Source organism: Taudactylus pleione, unplaced genomic scaffold (genome assembly GCF_031769625.1).
Source record: "Taudactylus pleione unplaced genomic scaffold, aTauple2 ptg001990l, whole genome shotgun sequence".
In the NCBI taxonomy this organism is placed as follows: domain Eukaryota; kingdom Metazoa; phylum Chordata; class Amphibia; order Anura; family Myobatrachidae; genus Taudactylus; species Taudactylus pleione.
The window spans coordinates 7554290-7577309 of record NW_028286386.1 but is presented as its reverse complement, the minus strand read 5'-3'; the positions used below and the strand labels follow the sequence as shown (position 1 = coordinate 7577309).

The window sequence follows — 23020 nt, the reverse complement described above, 5'->3', positions numbered from 1 at the left end:
ACACACACATACACAAAAAGCACTAATCCACGGCACTCACCATTCCTAGATTTAGGAATCAACATGGTATGTGACCACATTGTTTAAATAGAAATCACAGGGGCTCTGCACTCACCATAATAACTAACAATAATCATAATAAACAGTGGGGTTTTGGTTCATGAATTGATCAATGCATTTAAGCTTGCAGCATCAGTCACGGGACCCCACTTTACTGCAAGTCCCTACTCTATTGCTCAGAATTATAACATGGACATAGCCATCACATTAGTGTTAAACTCAGGGTATGCTATCAAGGTTTAAAGCTCACAGCAGGGTAGGGACTTGCAGTAAAGTGGGGTCCCATGACGGGGGCTGCAAGCTTAAATGCATTGATCAATTCATGAACCAAAACCCCACTGTTTATTATGATTATTGGTAGTTATTATGGTGAGTGCAGAGCCCCTGTGATTTCTATATTTATATATATTTTCATTTAAATAACATTGCAAAATAATGTAACTGATATGTAATTTTGCAAAGTGTTTTTATTTAAAAACAGAACATACAATCAATTGTACTGACAGGAAATTCATTTAGTCACTTTAGAAGGTTATGCTTACCTATACATGTAAGAAGCTACTTTGCTTAAGTCACTGATCTCGGTAAAGGCTGCACACTTATGAATGGTAGTTCAGCTCATAAAATGGCCAATTCCAATTTATGTAGCAACATTAGGGCAAAGCTAGAGAATAGACCGTAGTAGTGACCACAATTTCCACTGTGTAATAAATTTAAAGAAATTCAACATTATTTAACATGGTTCTGATATTAACCGCTTAAGATTTTTTATGTATTTTACCTGAAGCAAAAATATATGAACCTACTGCATATATAGCACCTACAGTGATCTGAGTTGACAATATTGCAGTTGTAAAGACACACTAAAATACTAAATAATCAAGCTATAAACTTTCCTAGAAGAAAGTCATTTGTGATTTACAGACTAGCAGTGCCAATATTTCATGCCACTCCAAACATGTTGCCCTTAAGGTTAGTAATCTTTATATAAACAAGTGGTAGTGGCTTAATAAATAAATCAGGATGTGTGATATTAAATTTACAGATGCACCAAACTGCATACTTTTGTTTTATGTACAAAATAAAAAGTTTTTGCAAGACCAGTTAATAGGCATGTGGTACTACACAAAGTATTGTGTGGTTTGTGTACACAAACAAACAAAAATAATCGGTGACCATTGTGTAAAGAATAAGGATAAGGATCAACCTTAAAAAGGTTAGCTTCCTCTTGAAGAAAGAACAAATCTATTGCCCTAACCAATATGGATAACTATAAGCCCCTATATGGTCACCACACTGCAGCCAGTTATAGCAACTCTGGTTTGGGTCTTTGGGAGAGCAGTCCACATTATCCATATTGGAGATCTGCAGGGGGAAAAAAAATGAAAAGATACCACAGCTTACATCATAAAATTATACTAAATTAAATAGTAACACTACAAAAAAAAAAAAAAAAACCCTGTATATTTGGTTACACATAAACCCACAATTCAAAACTTACAAAATGTCATTACAAAATAAATTGCTTTCTGTGAGCGAATGAGTGTTTGGCAGGGAACTGGTACTAATTCCCACACTGCGCATGCACAATACATACAAATATTCCGCTGTAGAACAACCTGCCAAATTTTAAGTTTTTAGAAAATACAAAAACATACTCTTTCAGAAAACAGACTTAACCTAAGGCCCGTATTCAATTAGTTTTGCATACGCGATAAGTTTCACCTGTCGGACTTTTCGCCTACATCGCATATTTTAGCCTCGGAAAATTATTGGGTGCATACCGGCGATTCGCTCTATTAGATTCCAAAAGACTTGAAAACAACGACACACGATGTCAGAGCAGGCGAAAAGTGGTGTCAGAATCGGGGAAATCAGCTTGAACCCCCCCAAAAAGATGCAGAAACACTGGGGATCAATGTAGTAGTGCCCAATTAGCCCTAACAAAACTGTTTGGGCTATTTAAGTTGGTACAATTGCCTCTAATTAGCGTCTTTGCATAAGTGGTGAATAATGGCATAAAGCAGTATTTTTTGGAAAAAATTAAGTAGTCCCGTCAAATTTGGGGTACTTGAAAATAGAAGCATCTTTTAATGTCTCTAAAGTGTAGTTTTAATAATTGCGATTTTCCACCCTCATACAAGCCCCTGCAATTCCCAAAACACTTGACCCCTTCTTAGAGCACCCCAGAACCTTATTTCGCTAGTTTGCGAACTTGTCCCCCCACTTTGTGCTTTTTTACTCCAAAATTCAAAGTACTTTTTTGGGGTGTTAAGTTTTTTCCTGGAATTTTTGGACGAAATTGTCCTTTGATGGGGCTGTCTCATGGGTTCTGAATGGTTTCCCTACCTTTGCACCCCAAAACAAACATTTTGCACTTTTTCTCCTGCTATTCAAAGGCAAAATTTTTTGGCCTATTACATCGCATTGACTTTCCACATACGCGAAAAGAGGATGGAATTGAATATGGAGATACGTTTTCGCCTGGCGAAGTCGCAATTGGAGATACTTTTTCGCGGATCTCGGCTTTTCGGTTCTAATTGAATACGGGCCTTAAGATTAACGTAATTTGGATTTGACTTTGGATACTCATTTATTTTTTTAAAATTTACAGTCCATAGGACACGATTTACCTGAAGGGCAAACAGATCGTCTTCCAAGTCTTGAAGGGACTCCTTGACAAACCAGGATTCAAACAAACTGTGTGTCGGGTCATAGGCAACTTCTTCCCTGAAGAGCAGATAGATATACATGGTTACAAGAGAAATAAACTAGAAGTAAAGAAAGTATTAACAGAATGTATATACGAATTTTCCTATGAAACACAGTAGTCAACAATAATCACATATGCCAATTCCCGCTTGCAGTCACTATAGCATTCCTTGATAAAGAGGAGAACCTCAAAATGCGTTGTGTGTGGCCCTTGCTTAACCTATTTGTAGTTGGACTGTGGGACCTAAGCCAAGGTGTGTGAATTGCCATCCTATTTTTGTCAACATGTCGTAGAAGACTAGGCTTCTGATTAATTACTGTTTACTGCGCATTTTTTTTTTTTTTTTTTAATAATCTTCCTTTGTAAATGGATTCTGACCTAATGCTGTAATTAGGATGTCTTCATTTAAAAAAACTTGGAAGCCACATTAAACTAAAAAGATTGTTTTGCATGAAGAAAAGCCTCATCTTCATGAAAAACAGAATTGCAATTTGAAAGATAAATTTCCCAACTCTGCCATTCGAGACAGACGCTCAGCGACAGAGCTCAGTCTCTCTAACCTGTGGGAACTCTGCCGCTAGCATGGCTATCAGAGCTTAGGGACGTATCCTCTACCTGCGCAGACCATCTCCTGTGAGCCTTTGTTGCTCTAGCTGCCTGGTGCATGTCAGGCCTACTGGACTGAAAGAAGTTAGGTCTTAATATCCTGCCCAGCTGCCCGATATTGGTGGAGGCACCCAGCCTACTGGGCACCATTTGCTGGTTGTCCTCGGAGGGCAGTCTAGTGTCAGCTGGTGCTCTCCTGCTTCTGGTGGGAGCTGCGGAGTGGCGTCCGGCCTCCATCTTGGATCATTGCTGCTAACTTCTGTGTACATTTTCCTTGGAGATTTTCAGTAAACACATGCCCAAATACCTTCCCTTACATTCCCTCTGTACCAGAACCATTTCCCTCACCTGAAGAGAGTTGGGGGATCCGGAGCAATTATCCCGGTCTATCCAGGTGCCCAGTTTGTCACTCTCCACAATGCCACTGACTATTAGTTCCATGAATGTTAGGGGGCCTTAATATTCCTTAAAAAAATAATCTGTTCTGCTTATTCCGCAGCCTTAGGGGCGATATAGTTCTATTTCACCCCTCCCTGCAATCTAAATGCTTTTCAACTGTATTGTATTTTTATAGCCAAACTAAACACAACTGGGTCGCTATACTGATTAATAACAGACTAAAAACTTTGTTCAAAGATGTTGTGCTGACTCAGATGTAGGGTACATAATTCTGACTGTCAGGCTGGGACATCTGGACCTTACGATAGCCAACATCCATACTCCCAACACAGGTTAGTTACAAAATGTTTTTAACTCGTTCTTCACTATCTTGAATAAATGGAGAAAGTTCTCATCGTAGGTGGGGACTCAATGACGTTCTCAACCAGGACCTATAATTATATTATCTCCACCTGTTCCCATGCTTCTCCAGTCACCAAATCTCTTAAACATGGCCAGGAATCTGGTCTATATGACTCTTGACATGCACTCCACCCCTCATCCAGGGATTACATTTTTTTTCTCCCCCACATTGTACATACTCCAGAATTTACAGGTTTCTCAGCTGTACTCTAACTTCCAAACACCTAATGGACTAGAATACCTAATCCCTGGTTGGACCACTCTATTCTCACTTCAACGTTCAAGCCTGGATATGCCTATTTCTAGGCCTTCCTGGAGGCTGAATGAAAATCTCCTGAGAATACAGCAATTCCAACATAAAATAAAGATTGCTATGGCTGACTATTTTTCTCAACATTGAGGACTCCTCTCGTTCCCCCTTGGTTTGGGACGCCCATAAATCTGATATTCGTAGACAGATTAGTTATGCCTTCCACAGAAACAGGGAACAAGAACTTAAGCTGGCTAAGCTAACATAGGAGGTCCCTCAATTTATCTCGACTAGGGGTGACGTTAAAGCTATCCTTTCTGGAAGAAAAAAAAAAAAGAAGAACCTCCTTTAGCTTAACTAGTATTTTTTTGAGAAGAGCAATAAGGCAGATGCTAATAGATTAAAAGCCCGCAAAGTTGCTAAGCTATTCTGGATAAGAGTGGAATTGTTTGGTATAACCCAGTTAAAATGAATCACCTTTTATGAATAATTATACAATCTCCATAGCCAGACTCTGGGGTAAAGGATTCACTTCAGTTACAGAATCTCTCTCCTCTGATGACCTACCTTGTGTTGCTCCTGCCACCTCAAAACGCAAAGCAATCCAAAGCGACGGTCCCCAACGACTTCCCTATGATATACTATAAAACCTTCAAACTGCCCTAGTCCCATATTTGAGATGTTCAATCAAGTTTTAAACAGTTTATGATTTCACACTGTTACCACCAAGGCCAAACTTATGGTTATCCTAAAGACAGCTAAGGACCTCCTCTGGTTCTAACTATGGCCCTATAGTACCTCCTTACTTGATGTGAATTTACATTTTGTCAAATTTCTCACAAATGGGCATAACCCACTGCTACCCAATTTGGAAGAGCCTGACCAGGTAGGCTTTGTTCCTTCCAGGAAGACACTTAACAATACTAGAGGCACAATACATAGGATTAATCATTAATACACATAGTCTCCCCTCACTGTTGCTCGCCCTGGACACAAAAAAGGCCTTTGAATCAAACATTCAAGAGACTCTGTCGAACACTCCTTACAATTTAGTTTTTGGGGTAAATTTCTACAAGCCAATAAAGCCCTTTACCATAATACGTCTACCGATGTGCCTGCAGGGGGGCTACACCAATGGATTTAGACAGGGTAGTACTCTCACCCCTTTTATTCGCACTAGTTATTGAACCTCTTGCCAGTAGAATTATGGCTCTCCTGGACATCACTGTTGGTGACTTCCAGTATAACCTCTTGTACTTGGATGATGTCCTCCTTACCCTGACCAAACAATGCAACTCCCTACCCAAACTTTTTAGAGAACTGTCACAATATGGAGTGTTATCAGATTATAATATCGACTATAGCAAGTCTGAGATCCTACCATTTTACTTTCAGGAGCACTTCAAGAAACTACTTTAGATAAATTTTGATTTTACGTGGAAGACAGACTCCCTGAAGTACCTAGTGGTCCACATAGCTAAAATTTATAAGGTTAATTACCATCAAAGGTTTAAATCGATTGCGCAGGATCTAATGCATTGGAAACAAAATGGTTAATATCTTGGGGGGCAGGGGCACATAAATGTGATAAAGATTAATGTCCTCCCTAAGCTCCTGTATTTGTTTCAAACACTCCCAATCTCAGTGCCATACTGGGTTCTAAATCCGTATACTGTAAATATATTTTTGGGATGATAAAAAGCTTCATATACATGTCAGGACATTATGGCTGAGTGGACAGTTGGAGCGAGAGTGGGGCTACTTCTATGCCAGATGGTTGCTTGGTATCCTCCTTGCAATGCTCAATGTTGGGCAAATCTGGAGGGCAGTATCGAGTAAACCTAGACCTAAATTCCCCCTCTTAGTCCCTATGTTCGCACTCATGCTTTCCAATTGTGATAGCCTTAATAAGAAATTTGCCCACTCCGAGTGCCCATCCCCTCAGACCCCTTTTGTGGAAACACCCTTTGTTTTACCAGGTCAGTCGTCTTCCATGACATCTATCTGGATTGCTGCAGGTATCACTCGGTTTTGACATGTCATAGCTAAAATTTCCCCGCAATCCTTCAGTCTGCCGGAAATTACACAGAACGCCGCTTTCTTGATCTTCAAATCCACCATTTTGTAAACTACTCGTTGCCCTTTGCCCCAACTCGAAGCCCCTTACCATTGGATAAACTCTGTATATAAAGCCCCAAAGCCAGGAGGTACCATTTGTTTCATACATCATACTATTTTGGCGTGAACTTGCGTGGGAATTGGATTTGGGTCTTCCCCTAGGTGATGACACTTGGGACGTGGATAGAGATCACCATATGAAAATGTATAGTAGAAATAAGAATACTAGGCTATTAAGGGTTAACTAGTATTAAAGATAAAATGGATAGTTGCAATAAAAATATAAATAAATATTCAGTAAATATAATGGAGCTGCGGATAAGAGTAATAACTGAACAATAAATAAAAAGCAATGTTTCACATAGGCCAATATTAAAAAAAAGCTAATTAGCAAACATTTAAATATGCACAGCAATAAACTAGTGCAAAACAGTGAATCCAGGTCTGGTTTGTACCCACATAAATTAACTGTTAAAGTCCCAGCAATATAGGGTATCAGTCCAGATAGGTTGTTTCCAGTTAGGGTATTTACCAGTCCTTGGAATTTGAGGTCTAAATTGTCTTTAAGCAAGAGGAGGTGGTTTTGGCTGTGGATCCATGGAAGATGTACTGGTGTATTCTAGGCAAAATGCAGCCTTAATTTTGGGGTCCAGAGGAGAGGAGTCACTGTCATCGGTTTAAGATGCAAATATGCATTTTTGAAAAGGAAGTAGCTGCTTAACATGTTCTATAGGAGGTTGACACTCTCTTATACACAAAACTTTGGACTTACTAGGCAGCGCCAGTGTGGATCACTTTTTAATTCTCACCATATCAAAAGGTCTACTATTGGGCTATTAGGAAAAAATTATAGAAGGTCTTTTCTGTGTGCCCCAGTCTGGAAGGCAATCACACCAATAGGCTGGTATTACATACAAGAGGATTAATTAAATAAGGTAACAAGACCTCATTGCGTAAATTTATTCAACTCTTACACATATGTATAATAAATAGTATGGCCTTGGTACAGATTATTTTTCCACATACTTGTCTAAGCATTTGTTCCAATGGTACACCAAGGCATCTATACCGGCATAGAAGAAATAAGCATCAAGCGCCTGAAGAAAGGACATGACGGCTTGCTGAACTTCACTGTCTGTTGCGAATCACCTTGTACCCAGGTACTTCTTCAATGGTCCAAAGAGATGGATATCACTCAGTACCAGGTCAGGGCTGTAGGGGTGATGGTCCAGTACCTCCTAATGGTAGCGCCGTAACAACTCACAAGTGCAGTCGCTTTGGTACCCAGTGTGAACATTTCCTTTCCTGTACCCTAGCTGCTCATGAATGAGGTTGTGCACAGTACTCAGAGATGTTTAGCTCATCAGCAATATCACTAACTAGAATGCATTTGTCCTCCTGAATCAGACCTTCGTGCTTGGTCGGCCTTATCGCTGCTCAACTTGAACGTCTGTCCTGCAATTAGCAAAGGCAGTGCACCAAACCCAAACATAAACCTGTTTTCGCGACATGACACTGTCATGGTCCTTGTACTATATATGCATTTTTAAATATTCAATTTAAGATAGACAAGTGACATGTAGTCTTCAGCCACTGTGGAATATAGGTAACAGTTTGTCAATTTTACCATGATTGTTCCAATAAACCTAACTACACTGCTGCATTCAGGTGATAAATGTCAGACAACACACAATGAGTCCATGCCCAAGTACAGCACTGAATCAGTTGTGGAAAATGTCACAACTAATGGAATATTATAACTAAAGCAATTGAGGGATGCTAGCAGATGAAGATGGGGAGGAGGGGTTAAACGGAGAGAAAGAAACAACACCACTACACTGTATTCCTTATTAGGTAAAACATACTATAAAGCTAGACACTGGGACTCAAGGGAAAAAGGACAGGATAAACAAGAAAACACTTACTCACGTGACAGCCCAGGTGGATCCCAAGCATGGAGAGCACGCCTCCAGAGTTTGATCTGCATGTCCCAAGATCGGCGGCTGTATTTCTTATACTTGTTGGGGCTGCGAGGGTGAATTCCTGGTTCCCTTTCATATCTGTGCATATACAAGTGCATATAATCTTTAAGTGCACATGAACCTGCTCTACTACTCACACTAATGATCATTAGGCAAACTGAATAATACAAGAAACATTACAATCCTGATAGTTCTTCAAAGAACTAGATGAGCAATAGTAGTATCAGCTTATAAGATTGCTGTCAAACATTTAGATTTACCGATCTTATATAAATGGGAAAATTAAGGTATGATGCATTTTTGATTGAAATTGCAATATATAACTACATGTATTTTACTGTCCAGTACTTCAGACTAAAAGGACCATCATCATTTAAATGTTAAAATATAACAATTTGCCTAAACAAAGTTAACTTAAGGCAGCCATATTGTTGCTGAATCAATAATTGAATGCAGCCTATAAACTCAATAGCAACTAGTACATATGAGAACATGCTTACTTGGGAACCTGTTGACGATAGCGCCGATAACCAGTGGTGTTCTTGCCATAGTCTATTTGCTTCTGCCTCCTCTGCAGAATGGCTTCGTCAGTCTCAAGTTTACTTGAGTCGGGCGATGTGCAGGCACTTCTTGAGAAAAAGTTTATAAGGAAAGTGGTTCACATTCATTTTGAACTTTAAGTTAAAACGCATTCATGACCTCATGAACACACACATATATACATACTCTAAAAAAAAAATAAAAAAAAAAACAAAAACGGATAAAATGACAAACCTGATTTTACAAACTGTGCAAACCTACAAATTGGGAAAAAAATATTATAATCAACAAATATGTTGCCCCTATTCCTAAAGATTAGTGTCTCACAGGCAAAATAGTCTTAGACTCTACCCCTGCAAGTGGTAACTTTACCCTGGCTGCCAGCTACAGAATCTGCCCCATGATGCTCTACTGACATCAGCAAGCAGTTAAGCATCAAACTTTCATGTTTGCAAATTAAAAAAAAAAAATTAGTAGTCAATTATTCTTACCGGTAATTCCATTCCTTCTTCAACAGCTACCTTTACGATGGGTTAGTAACTCATTGCCTTTAGCTAGAGACAGGAAACACTTCACTGCCTACCTACTATGGCTATATTAGGTAGCTCCTCATATTCCCCCCTGTCAGTGTCTATTCCAAATTGGCCTGAAACATTAAATCACAGAACCTGGGTGCGCAATTTATAGGATTGCCATGGAGCATGTCGAAGAAACAATTACCAGTAAGAAAAAATATCACTTTCCTATTCTTTATTCCTCCATGGCAGTCTTTCTATGGGTTTCCCTAATCAATAATCAAGGACGACGATCTAGAAATAAATACTCTTATGGAGCATACACACGGTCAGATTTGTCAGACTTGTCAGATGAACGACTGAACGATTAAACGATTTGAAAGATTTGAACGATTTTACCAAAGTTTTGAACGATTTGAACGATTGAACGATTTTTGACTGCATTAAAATGAATGGAATCGTCCAAGTCTGACCGCAAACCCATCAGATGTCAGATATCGTTATCTGACAAACGGGAACGCGCATCGTTGATCGTCCGTCGTTCAGGCATGTCAGATATGAACGATTTTCCTTCAGATATGAACGACTGAACGATTTTTAAATCGTTATCGTTCATATCTGAAGGAAAAATCTGATCGTGTGTATGCACCATAAGAGGTATGTGCTACCTAAATAAAGAAAAACTTTAGTAGAGTTCTTCAAGGGGCAACAAAACAAAGTTGGTGCATGAAACATCCAAAGCATAACACTAGTAAATGTATAAAATGGAAGACCATGATGCCAAGTGGCGTATCTTATATGGGTGCAAAGTGTGCGGTGTCATAGACCCTTGGGCCCAGAGAGGCCCACACCGCACACTATGTACCACAAACTATACTCCCTTCTCTGGTGTAATACCTCTGCAATGCAGAAATCACTGGGAAAATGGTGTGGAGGCCATTTCCCCAGAAATACATGCAGTAGACTAGGGCACAGTGCCAGAGTCTACTGTGCCGTAAGATAGGAGGTGCCCGCATGGAGACAGTACGAGGTCCCCTCCTTTCAAACCAACCCTTGACACTGCTGCGCAGAAGATGTTATTGGCTGATGCCAGAGTCTTTCATGCCCACAAAGTCTACAGGGCCTTTCTTTAAAGCACAATGTGGTATATTTCAAAGGGGCTGCTTACGGTGTTAGACCTCAAAATTTAAGGTGGATTTAATATTAAGTGCATAACATGTTGGGCTTTGCACTTATTAGTGTGGCTTTAAATTTTATGTTCAAAGCACTTGCTTTAAATATACAGCACCCCAATGAGTTCTCGAGTACATCTATAGCTGGTCTCTTTAGTTGGTGCTCGACTCTTCCGGACTCCTGTAGGAAGAACAAAAATTTTCTGTTTTGCTATAATCTACAATCCGTAATAGCTCAAAGGAGATTTACAAGATTCAGAACATGGAATTTCTGCTCTCTCCCATCCTTGGGTTGAGGATAGAAGGATGGCAATGTAATCATCTAGATAATTTGGAATGAGAAAATCACTTTAGCCAGGAAAGCCAGATTAAATCTAAACACCATGCTATCCTCATTTTTTTTATCTAAAGGTTTATTTAGCCCACAAGTAACTCACTTACTCTTTTGGCTGAAGTTATTGCCAAGAGAGACTTCCTCCAAGAGGTTTAAAGGGTGATGATATAAAATCATTTAGGAATAGATTCAAATCCCAAAAGAGCCACAAAAGACTCAAGAACACAATCTTTTCACTGACAGAAAAAGACAATTCATTCATCGGAGGCCAGTTTCTTATCCAGAAGAATACTTCATGCAAAGATCTGTATTTTCAAGGTTGGTTACTCCTCAGTAAATTCTTCATACAGGAACTCCAACACTTGAAACACTTGACCTTACTGGATTGAATTTAGCTTCAGACCAGGATATTATAATTTCCCCACTCTCTATTAAGCCTCAATTAAATCATTTTTTTTCTTGTATATAGCAGGATTTCCGTGACTTCATCCAACAATCCATGCTATTAAAATTAGACTTCCTAGATTTAGGTGGATAATTGAATGGATACAACAGATCAAGCTGGACCGGTAGAGCCCAGGGCTCTTAGAACCTCATCTCATGGGCAAACGTGAACCTGTGCTGTCCGGGCAAGAATGACAAAACAACTAGTTTGCCACAACTGCCATGTTGTTGGACAATACCTTAAGTTGCATGCCCCGCTGCGTGCTGCTATCATTTCTATTAAATTTGAAGGTAACCTTCTTTCCTCTTCATGTATGCCCTATCTATAGACGGCTCCTCAAACTGCCGTGCTTGCATCTGTTTTATCAAATACTGTAAATGTGAACTTTTCTCTTTCTCCAATTCCAGACTTTTCCACCTTAGAGGTTTATTGGTGGATATTTTTAACAGAATCTGATAATGCAAGTACATTTGCTTGTCACCGTCTTTTGAAAAAAGGTCCCACTTAAATTTCCTCGTGTCATTTTGCCCATGGCAAATAGTCAATAGTGGAAGAGAACATTCCGAACAGAGGGAGCCCTGTCCGAATTTGAATTCTCCACTGCGACAGGATCAAGGCTGAAAGTGTACAAATTATCTTTCTTTTGACAGTGCCACCTTGACCTGAAATTTATTTAATTTGGACTCCAAGGAATTTATTGTCTGGTTAGGAACTAAATGACCCAGCAACCAGTTTATGACCCATTCATGAATTTGCAAGAAGATCATAACTTACTCTACTCTGGTTTGTTCGAGCCCCTTTGACTTCACTGTAAAAAGATTATCCAGTAATGGCCTTATTAGTACTTTGTTTCCTTAACCCCATTATAAGAAACCAGTACTTTTATGAATGTTTTTGGCAACAAAGTACATCAGAACAAAATCAAAGAAAACCAAAACAAATCCGATTTTTTCTCACTGTAAAATCTCTTCCTTGGAGTCCATCTGGGGGATGCCATTACATCTGGGTTATGCATAGTGAGGCGTGTAGTCAGGCCCTACCTAATTAAAACTGTCTCTCACCTCCTATATAACCCCTCCCCTTGCACTAGAACCTCAGTCAATGTTTAACAAAGCCAGAGAAAGACCCACATAAGAACTGAGAAACCAAAAACCAGGTATCTAGTATGAAACCAAACAAGGGAGGGATCTTGGTATCCGAATGGCAGAGCCTGAATCCGAATGGCAGAGCCTGGGACTGAAAATGCCAATAACCCACTGCAAACTGCAGAAGATGTGGATGACCCCTCCATCTAGGAATTTGGAGGTAGGCATCCTTGAAAATCCAGAAAATCCTCCTCCTCCATGTAACAAATGACTGACCTTATGGACTCCATCTTGAATTTTATTTTTCAAAGTGGAGATTAGCATTTAACCCCCTGGGGTTGAGAATAGGACGAAATGACCCATCTGGTTTGTCTACCAAGAAAAGACTGGTGTAGAATCACAGGCATTTCTGTAGTACCAGAATAATTACTCCGGAATCAGAAAGCGCAGAAATTGCCTGTACGAGAGCAGCCTTTCTGCAACTATCCACCGGGAGAGGAGTGGAAAAGAATCTTACTGGAACAGGATCGGCCAAATCACTAGTAACCAGGGGTTACTTTTTAGGACTTCTCCAAAAATCTGGGTTAGATTAAATCCAAGTTTCCTGGAATTTAAGTAAGCAGCCTCCCACCAGAGGACATGTCTCAGTCCCGTGACAGTCATGTGGACTGACCTGCTGACTTAGCAGCAGGTCGATGGGTCCAGAGGACAGCACGTCCCCTGCTTTAAGTCCAAAAGGAATGAAACCTAGGGGATACTTAGAAATATATTTACGGAGGGAACCTAGAAGCACTGCCAAATTTGTAAGGGAGAGCAGCCCGAGGTAAAAAAAAGGTGTACCCACACCTCAATGCAAGAATTAATTCAACAGTAGGATTTGATCTCAAGCGCTACCCTTATGCAAATCCTGTAGGTGTCTACTGTCTATGACAATAGGGCTTTATTAAACCATAAAACCAATTAAATGCGGTCAGGGTAAAATATGCACAATAACACAAGTCAAAAGACAGGAAAATAAATAAATGTAAAAATAGGTAGTAATCCATAACAAACATTTAGTAGTAGCGAAATATCTCTGGTTGAATAAATGTAGAAATATTCAAATAACAGCAAAATGTTTCTAGATGAATAAATAGGTAAATAACTATTGCCAGATGGCAAGGACTTTTTCCTCCTGTGACTTGAGAAATAATTTTAGTTAGTTAATTCAACAGAAAAACTCATTCAACAGGCAATGCCTCTAAAGCATGCTTGGACTACGTCTGCCTTCCATGTTTTAAGCCATACAGAACATCTGGCGGAAATGGCCAAAGCATAAATATGAGACTGTACCTGAATAGTATCTATTACAGCATCACCTGTATAGGTTAGAGCTTCTGAAATCTGAACAGCTAAAGAACTAGCTTCAGACAAATACCCTGATTGAAACCCAGTAATAATCTGGACCAGCCAGGAATTGATGGCCTTTATCACCCAGGTGCTGGCCAAAACTGGGCACAGCGAGACTCCTGACAAAGTGAATATAGATTTAAGTACAGCCTCATTCTTTCTGTCCATAGGATCTTTAGGAGTTAAGGTGCGTACACACGTAACAATTTTTTTTAATGATTTAACTAGAACAACGTCGTTATTGTTCAAAAAAAACCATTCAGTTTCTGAGTTATAACAATGAGCGAAAATCGTTCAGGCACGTTCCCGTTTGTAGTTCATTTCAGACTGTCCAACATAACGATTTTCATTAAGGGAAGGAACATTTTTCGTTCATCTTTGTAAAAATAGTTCATTACACTTCAAAAAATCTTTTCACTTTTCAAGGGAAAATCTGACAGATAATCTGACATATAATCGTTGGTTACAAAATCGTTACGTGTGTATGCACCTTTACAGACTGTACTGTGGGAATAACAGTATTCCTGACCAACCTAAAGTAGTAATAGGAGCATCCACCATGGATGGAATTTCCCAAAGCTTTGTATCCTCTTCAAGAAAAGGGCTAAAGATACTTAATTTTTTTTCAGAATATGAAATTTGGAATCAGGTTTTACCCAGGTTTCTTTTAATATTTCTTCAAAAATGTGAAAACTCTGGGAAATAGATACAGGTTTCTTCTTCAGTTTAAAGAAAGAAACTGAACTGGGATAGCTGTTTCTTGTAGATGCAATGGGCAAAATGTACTAAGCGGCAGGTTCTAAACCGCGGCAGTTTGGCGTCGATTTTGCAATGTGCAGATTTACTAAGGCCAAAACTGCTGCAAAAACACATTTTAGGATAGAACAGGACTAAATTTAGAAACCGCCACCAAACCCCCGGGGTTTAGAACAGAATAGAACCCGCCAACAAACCGCCTGGGTTTAGAACCCACCGCTTAGTATATTTTGCAAAAAGTATCCCTGACCGCATCTATCAACATAGAAGCCCCTGAATAAGAATAGTAGTCACCCTGCCAGTTTGAGGTCTCTTTCCAGTCATAAGCCATTTACCCTTCTTCCTGGGAAGAGGTAGCTGAAGCCTCTTCTCCAGGAAAATCCACTGAGGACTGGCCTGAACGTCTTAGTGGTTGTGGCCCCTGCTGACATTACCATTTTATTTAGGGACGTTGCCATCTGAGTGAGACATCGTCCAATATCCTGGGCCCATCTGGCCTCTACCGAGAGATCAGACAAAGTAGGGGCTTGAGCACAGGGTAACAATTTGCCTGAGTGACGTAATTCATCTATGGCCTCAGCCATAGACCTGGCCCAATCAGGCATCACCGGCTGTTCAGCCAAACATCCCCGTAATGAATCTCTGTGTAAACAACCAGCACAGAGCGACCCTGGGTCTGTACCTTTTGGCAACACATTTTGTACAAGCATAAACAGTGACTGATCCCTGTCTTTTGGAACCCTTGTATGGCTTCTCCATACAGAGAGAAAAACAAGTCTAACCAATACAAATAGCTACCTAAAAAGTCTAGCACTGTTTGAGTAGAAAAACCAAATAAACAAACACTGAAAAAAAAATGAAGAGGCTAATAGATTCTAATTCACCTATCTGTTTAAATGCAAAAAAAACCCAAACTCTGAAGTCCATATTCACTTGCAAAAAAACCAAAAGGCAAACAAATAATGTTTAGTATAACCACGTATGTTACTGCCTAGATTTCGGAGAAACAGTGCAGTAAAAGGTGCTTATATATACATTGCAATGTTATAAGACCAACATATATATCACCAGGTTAAAACCCAAAAGTAATAATCCCAGTTAAATCTGCATATCCATTAATAGACAGCCATCCCTGTGTATTTTGCAGCAAGTCTTAGCCAAGCAGAACTCCAGAAGTGTTACACCTGTTTGTGTGTAATTCTGAAGCTCCGTGAGCCTGCTGTTACTTAAATACCTGGGGGAGGTGTGGCCAGGCACTCAGTCTGCGTTCATTCAAGATGCCTGCTGACATCCTAGGCATTACCTAGAAACCAGTGTCTCCTATCCAGGAGCACAGAGCTCTGATGTTACCACAGCCCATAATGGTAACTGACACGGCTGCATGTGCTGCGTCCCAGGGGCGTTCAACGAGTCTCTCACCCACAAAAGCTGGCAGCATGTTGCTGCTCTGTAATCCCAGCTGGCGGTCCTCCAGGAGGAACAGTCAGAGTTTGAAAGCGGCGGGTGCTGAGGAAGCCTGGGGAGATGTGAGGCACACCGGCCCTACCACTGCAGCCACGTGAGTAATAACATGCCCGGCCGCTCTACTTAAAAGCGGCGTATCGGGAGGTAGTAAATATAGCAACAAGGTCTTTTACATATAAAATGTATAAAGCTTACCTTTTTGCCAGCAGTCCCCTCAGATGTATGTCTGGTATGGAGAGAGACCCAGGGACTACAGAGTTTGGAGACTGTCCCAGGGGCAGTCTTTAGAATGGGAATACAGGGAATGGGATAGAGGGTTACACACAAACCTCTATTCTATCTAGCCCCCATTCTACTAGTGCTTGTCGTCTGTTGCCAAGAACCAAGCATCCAAACCAAAACAGAAAAATAATGAAATTAAACCTAACTAAAAGCTAGGACCTAGCTAGTGCCTTACTCCAAGGCACTAAAAACAAGACTGAGGTTTTAGTAGAAGGGGGAGGGGTTACATGGGGGTTCTTAGCCAGTTTTAATTAGTTAGTGCCCGACTCTACACCCCACTATGCATAACCTAGAAGTAATGGCATCCCCCAGATGGATGAAAAAGGAACAAATGTATCCTTAAGCTATAGTAAAAAAAGACAGATGGGAAAGGAAAGTGCAACCTAATATAGCCAGATGGGGTGGGCATCAAAGTGCTACCTGTCTCTAACTAAAATGAATGGGCTACTAACCATCGTAAAGGCTGCTATGGAGGAATGACAAAGAAATTACCATTACAGAATCCAGACGCCGGCATCCCGACCAGGTTAAAATAAAGATGCCCCCAGGTAAGTAATCCAAACTCTCCCTGCAGCCTAAACCTAACCTCCCCCTCCCCCCAGTACTTGCCTTCAGGGTTCCAGCGGCCAGAATGCCAGCGCCGGTTTTCTGACAAGTGTCGGGATTCCAGCATCAGAATTCTGATCGCCGAAAACCCAGTGGACAGCATACTGACTGCATCCCCTTAGAGGCATATGTAAGGATTAGCAAAGGTATTGTCAGCTCTCCACTGATTAAAGCATACTGTATATTGCTGACAGAACTCTTGTATTTATATTTTACAAAGAAACAAGTGTTACATATATTAACCAACACAATGTTGTAAGTTGGAGTGCTTTCCAAACTGGGTGCCATGGGACACTTTGCAGGGGTGCCACGGTTTGGTGGTCCAGGACCAAAACAAATAATTTATGGTCAATGTGATTGGCAGCCACCAGTACCGGTTTTGCCCATTTTAAATATGTGGACAAACCGAAGTACAACCCTGTCCTCGCCACATATGAACCGAAGGAAGACTCAAGCACAATTTACTTAAATTCCGCAGAAATTCTAAAATTATCAAGAAGAAGAAAACTAAACGGAGTCCTCTTATATACCATTCAATTATATAAAGTGTCCTAGGGTGTGTGAAACAAATGTCGAAGCCGGATGATTGGCTAAGACCAAATCTTTTAAATTAATATCTGGCGAGGCAATTTTGCGTAGTCAGCACGATACCATTGTGAACGATGCTATACTTAATTAGCGTCGTGCGTCTGCTTAACTACTGCATATTGTTGAAAGTCCAATCAAAACCTATACGTACATTAAATACGTATAAAATATACAAGACGCATAACGCACAGTTGCGCTGTACATCAAAGCCTACAGATAAGCACAAAACACAAGACGAGCGAAAGTACACAATATTCTCGCACTCACTTATAAAAACGTTCCCTCACATTAAGCTTGATATTAGAGGTTTTATTAGCAAATAGTTATGTTGTGAAATGTAATGAATATGATATTTAAGGTGCAGAAACTAGTAGACAAGACATGTTTGGTACCATTCTAAATCCCTGTTTATTCGCAGATCTCCGGTTCCATCGGCAAGGAGATCGCATCATGTGTCCGCAAGTTAGGAATTATAGGGAATTAGTGATTAGAATGTATACCTCTGTATGTAGTGTCTTTGGCTAGTTTAAACTAGTTCTTCGGCGGGAAAACCACACAAAAACTTCTGAGGAACTGAGACATACCCCTAGTGACACTGTATGAACTGACCTATGACCTGCATCGTACCAGGATGTCCAGGAGCAAGAACCAATGGAAATCTGTCAACTAGTTTCTTTGTTAGTTTATATACCTTACAGAGTTCAGCTCTGAGTACTGATTATAGTATGCAGCCATTCTCCTTGGATGACCACAGGCTTCTGGATTGATGACTGGATACTGGGACCAGTGCGCACGCGCATGTATCGGCTTGTACCTTTGTATTTACTTGCTTTTTGCGCTAATTGTCTAGATCACAGCGAGTTATACTTTTCATTGAATAATATAAATTTTTGTTCTTTGGAACCACAATTGGATTGGAAAGCAATTCATTCTTATGCGACTTGTAGCGCTAAATAGCGACATTTACGTATACCGATTAAGGGGTATCAATACAAACAAAAACACTGTGCACAACAGAAACTACGTTTGGAACATTTTATACCTAGTAATGCTCGGAGAAGACAGTTTTTCTAAATAGTGAACATCCAGTCACTGAATTCATCCTATAGCTCTAAATTCTGATGAATATAAAATATTGAAGATGCTATTTATAAAAGTTTATAGAAGATAACTGGTAGTTAATAGTGGACGCTAACGGGTTTCCAGTAAATGCCATGTCTCACTGGGAAAATCTGTTTCATCCACCACATACAACCCAGAATTATACTGATTAAAACAGCACAATGTTATATAGTTTTAAGGGGAGGTACTTGAAATCCCAGCCGTCAGGATGCCAGCGCTTAGAATGCCAACGCCGGAATCCCGACGGTAATTAGTGGGGTTAGGCACTAGGGGTTGGGATAGGATACTTACTGACCAGTGTCAGTATCCTAACCCTGTTGGGATGCCAGCGTCGGGATTCTGACCATTGGGATTCCAAACGCCGGCATCCTGTGCTCAAACCATTTTGAAGGCGCACATCCACTACCAGATATTAATGGACGGCTGAACGATGACTACCTAGTTTTCGTTGTCGTTCAGTCGTCCGTTAATCGTGCATGAATCGGGCACTAATGTCGGAAACGACCAGCGATACACGCTCGCGCTGGTCGTTTCCAACATCAATCATCATCCAACATCAATCATCGACATGCTGGTCAACCTGCTGATAACGACAGATTGACCATGTTCAGGGATGAGGGAGGGTGCCTACACTGAACGATATATTGTTCATTGTAGGCACTGCACAATTTAATGAACGACTGAACGATATTCAGTCCTTCCTTCACTAGTTGCCTAGTGGATGTGCCCCATTACTTAGGATTCTTGTATTGATTTACAAAATAACACTAGCAATATATGTTCAATATAGAACTGAAACTTCTATATTAACTGTTACTTATACCATATAACTACTGCAGGTGCCTTTTAGAATGAATATATTATAAAGGGATATTAATTAACTGAGGCTACTTCAACTGTTATATCCCACAATACAAATTTATTAACAATACTGGATTGTGAAGAATTGTAACTATTGCATTTTATAGTAAAATAGACAGACAGCGAACTCATTCGGGAGTTTCCCTTTCCTATTGATTTGAATTAACATCTATCGTCACCATTAATTTTATATTTGGGTGAGTTTTGATTTTAAGTACAAGGGAAGAAAGGGGGCGTGTCTGCACAGGGCTAGATTATTTAGAAGGAAATCATAAATATATTAGTGTACATGTACAATTTGTATTAATTACTGTAGTGTCCGGGTTGGTGGTGGTGCTCCCCTTTGTTTTACATATATTAAATTTAGCAGGTTTTTTTTGCGCAAAGTGAGCAGAATTATGACACTTTTTGGGGGCACCCTTAATATGGTTTGTCTAAAATAGAACTAATTATGTATTTTATTTTTCCTTTTCAAAAAAAAAAGAAGAAGAGCCCAGTCATTGGTTAAAACTGAAAGGACAGGGGAATCCCTCAGAAACATATGGCCTTAATAGGTCTACTCCAGAAAACATTAAAAATTAAATTAAATTTGACAGTTAGACATAGGACATAATATCTGGATGCAGTACAACAGCAAATTATAGTTCAGTATAAAACATACTTCACCCTAGTTGGTACCACTGCACTATATAGAAGCCAATATTAGCAACACAACTGCTTCAAAACTATAAATGGTGCATACACATCTAAAGATTTTCTGTCCAACCATCCAACTAGTTGATTGGTTGGAATGAAAATCTAGTAAGGTATGAAAGCAAATGACAATCAGCAATTTGCTCCTAAACGCCGGAAAAATGGACAAAAGCTGTTGTGTGAACAAGTTATTTAGATCAAACATTTAACAAACTTGTCCGACAACCATTTTCATCTTTTTTCTGGCATTTAGGAGCAAATTGCTGATCATCAGTTACTCCCATACGTTACCAGATTTTCATTCCAACCAATCAACTAGTTGGATGGTTGGACAAAAAACCTTTACGTGTATACCCAACCTAAGACAGTCTTACCTGCAAATTCTGAATATAGCACAACTAACTTTTTGAAAGCAAATACAAACGGGGGTCTGTGAATACACACCTGAAGTCCAAATCTGTATTGACCCCCACACTGACCCCAGTCACAGAACAGCTCTGCTCTTGAGGAGAGGTACATTCCGGGAACATGAGCCTACAATATTTAACAATAGTTTATATTTTTCATATAACAGTGACACAATCACATGTGCTGTCAAGTACATTAATGTTCATGCCAGTTACAGAGCTTGAGGTCCCTATTCATATTACTTACCTTTTGGTATGTGAAAAGTCTGCATCTTGATAGACATCATCCTCCATTAGCAACCCAGGCGCACTAAGGAAGCGAGATCTTGAAGGCGCTCTGGGAGAAATATTGATTAATTGTAAACGACAGGTAATCAATATACCAGAATCACACTGGGCTACCCCAGCCAAAGGCGAAATCACCATACCTAAGCTGACACTACTTCTGTTAAACCCAGCACTTTGTTCTGTTCCAATTTTCCCTGAACATGTATTTGTACAAGTGTGGCAAGTACACATTAGCCCCAACCAAAAGTCAGAAGATGTTCTTCAGCAATAGGTCACTGAATACCACCCAATCTTTCAAACCTTTCCTGGTTGATTACTGTCAAAAGCAGCAATCCACATTTATCACAGAGTGCGTAAAATACCTTTGAATCAGTGGGCAATTTGTTTAAGTATGGTTCTAGTACTACAATTTTGCCACCAGGGAAGAAGTTCAATAATCCCAGAACCCCAGATAAAGTCAACTGTCACTGTGTCCAGAGTTCCAGACCAGCATTATTGGATCATTAATTTATGCAAGTATAGAATGTATAATTAAGTATGTAATATAAATTTATCTAATTCAGTTAGAGCTTTGTGTCCTCGTTCTCAAAGATCTAAATAGCAAAAAATAATTCCAAAGCATCGAGAATTTCCAAGAAAATACCAAGACACACATCCGTTTACTTTAGTTTCAGCATATTGCAGAAGAGGTGACTTCAGTACAATGTAAAATAAATATAAAAAATCTCACTAAAAACATGGACAGTTAGGTTATTTGAACAAAGTTCCCATACCAGGTTCCCTTGATTTAATTTCAGATGTGAAATTGTACAATTACCATTTCTACAAAAACATATTGGGTATATGCATTTGAGGCAAAGTGATTACTGGAAAGGTTTTTAAAAACAAAAACTGTAGTTTATTTTATTTAAACAAAAAAAAAAAAAAATAGAGCATCTGTGAGTCAGCCTAGAACAGAGAGTCCAGGAGGAGAAGAGCTATGATAAGGCAGGCCATCAAAGCAATATAGGCAACTCCAAAAGAGTTAGGGGTCTATGTACTAAGCCTTGGAGAGAGAGAAAGTGGATGGAGATAAAGTACCAACCAATCAACTCCTGTCACTTTGCAGGCTGTGATTGAAAAATAATAGTTAGGAGCTGATTGGTTGATACTGTCTCTCCCTCCAAGACTTAGTACATAGACTCCTTTGTCTTCTATGACAGTTGGGAGTAACTGTGCATGTGACAACAATAGCACGCATACTTCATACATCTGTTGTATGGGAGGGTGGCATGAAAGCACTTGTTAAAACAAACTCGCATCAAAGCTTAGCTCCAGTTTGCCATATGGGAGATAACCATGTGGAGAAAGGGGATGCAGTCAGGAAGCAGATGGTCGAGATGCCGACTGCCGGCTTCCCGACTATCCAATGCCGGCAAGGTACTAATGACAGGCGTCGAAATCCCAATGCCTGTCATTAGACCTACGCCGGGAGCCTGACGCCCGGCATACCGAACGAAGGTAAGCCGGGCGCCGACAGCAACGCGTGGGGTGGTGGGTGGGGGGGGGGAAGAGTGTTAGGTTTTAGGGTGGGGGATTTAGGGGTTAGGCACCCCCCGGGAGGGTTAGGTTTCGGCTAGGGGAAGGGGGGGGGGGTTAGGGTTAGGCACCCCCCCTGGAGACTTAGGTTTAGGCTGCGGGAAAGGGGGGTTAGGTTTAGGCAGGTGGGGAGGTTAGGGTTAGGCACCCCTAAAGTAGGGTTAGGGTAGGGAGTAAGGTTAGCGATACTTACCCAAATTAACGATTGGGATTTTCACCCCTACCGGGTTTCAGATGTCGGGATTAGAACCGCCGGCGGTATTACATATGGATTCCTGGAGGAAGATCCTATGGGTCTGATGAGACCAAAATTTAAATCTTCAGCCACAATGTTAAGTGCTATCCTATGTGCAAACCTAACATTG

At 40.2% G+C, this 23020-nt stretch overlaps 1 protein-coding gene across 4 annotated transcripts in view; it reads right to left on the bottom strand.

Moving 5' to 3' along the window:
• Window positions 1–509: 509 nt before the first annotated feature.
• Window positions 510–23020, bottom strand: part of LOC148435857 (oocyte-specific histone RNA stem-loop-binding protein 2-like) — a 60432-nt gene continuing 37921 nt past the window's right edge. For 2 of the 4 annotated variants that reach the window (XM_088465446.1, XM_088465444.1), the window contains exons 3-8: window positions 21037–21126; window positions 20827–20916; window positions 9031–9159; window positions 8474–8608; window positions 2694–2790; window positions 510–1425 (exon numbers count right to left, since the gene is read on the bottom strand). In XM_088465446.1, the coding sequence (XP_088321572.1) occupies window positions 1306–1425; window positions 2694–2790; window positions 8474–8608; window positions 9031–9159; window positions 20827–20916; window positions 21037–21126 (661 nt within the window). In that variant the 3' untranslated portion in view covers window positions 510–1305. The remainder of the gene's footprint in view (window positions 1426–2693; window positions 2791–8473; window positions 8609–9030; window positions 9160–20826; window positions 20917–21036; window positions 21127–23020) is intronic. The other 2 variants (XM_088465447.1, XM_088465445.1) reach the window with 2 other exon arrangements.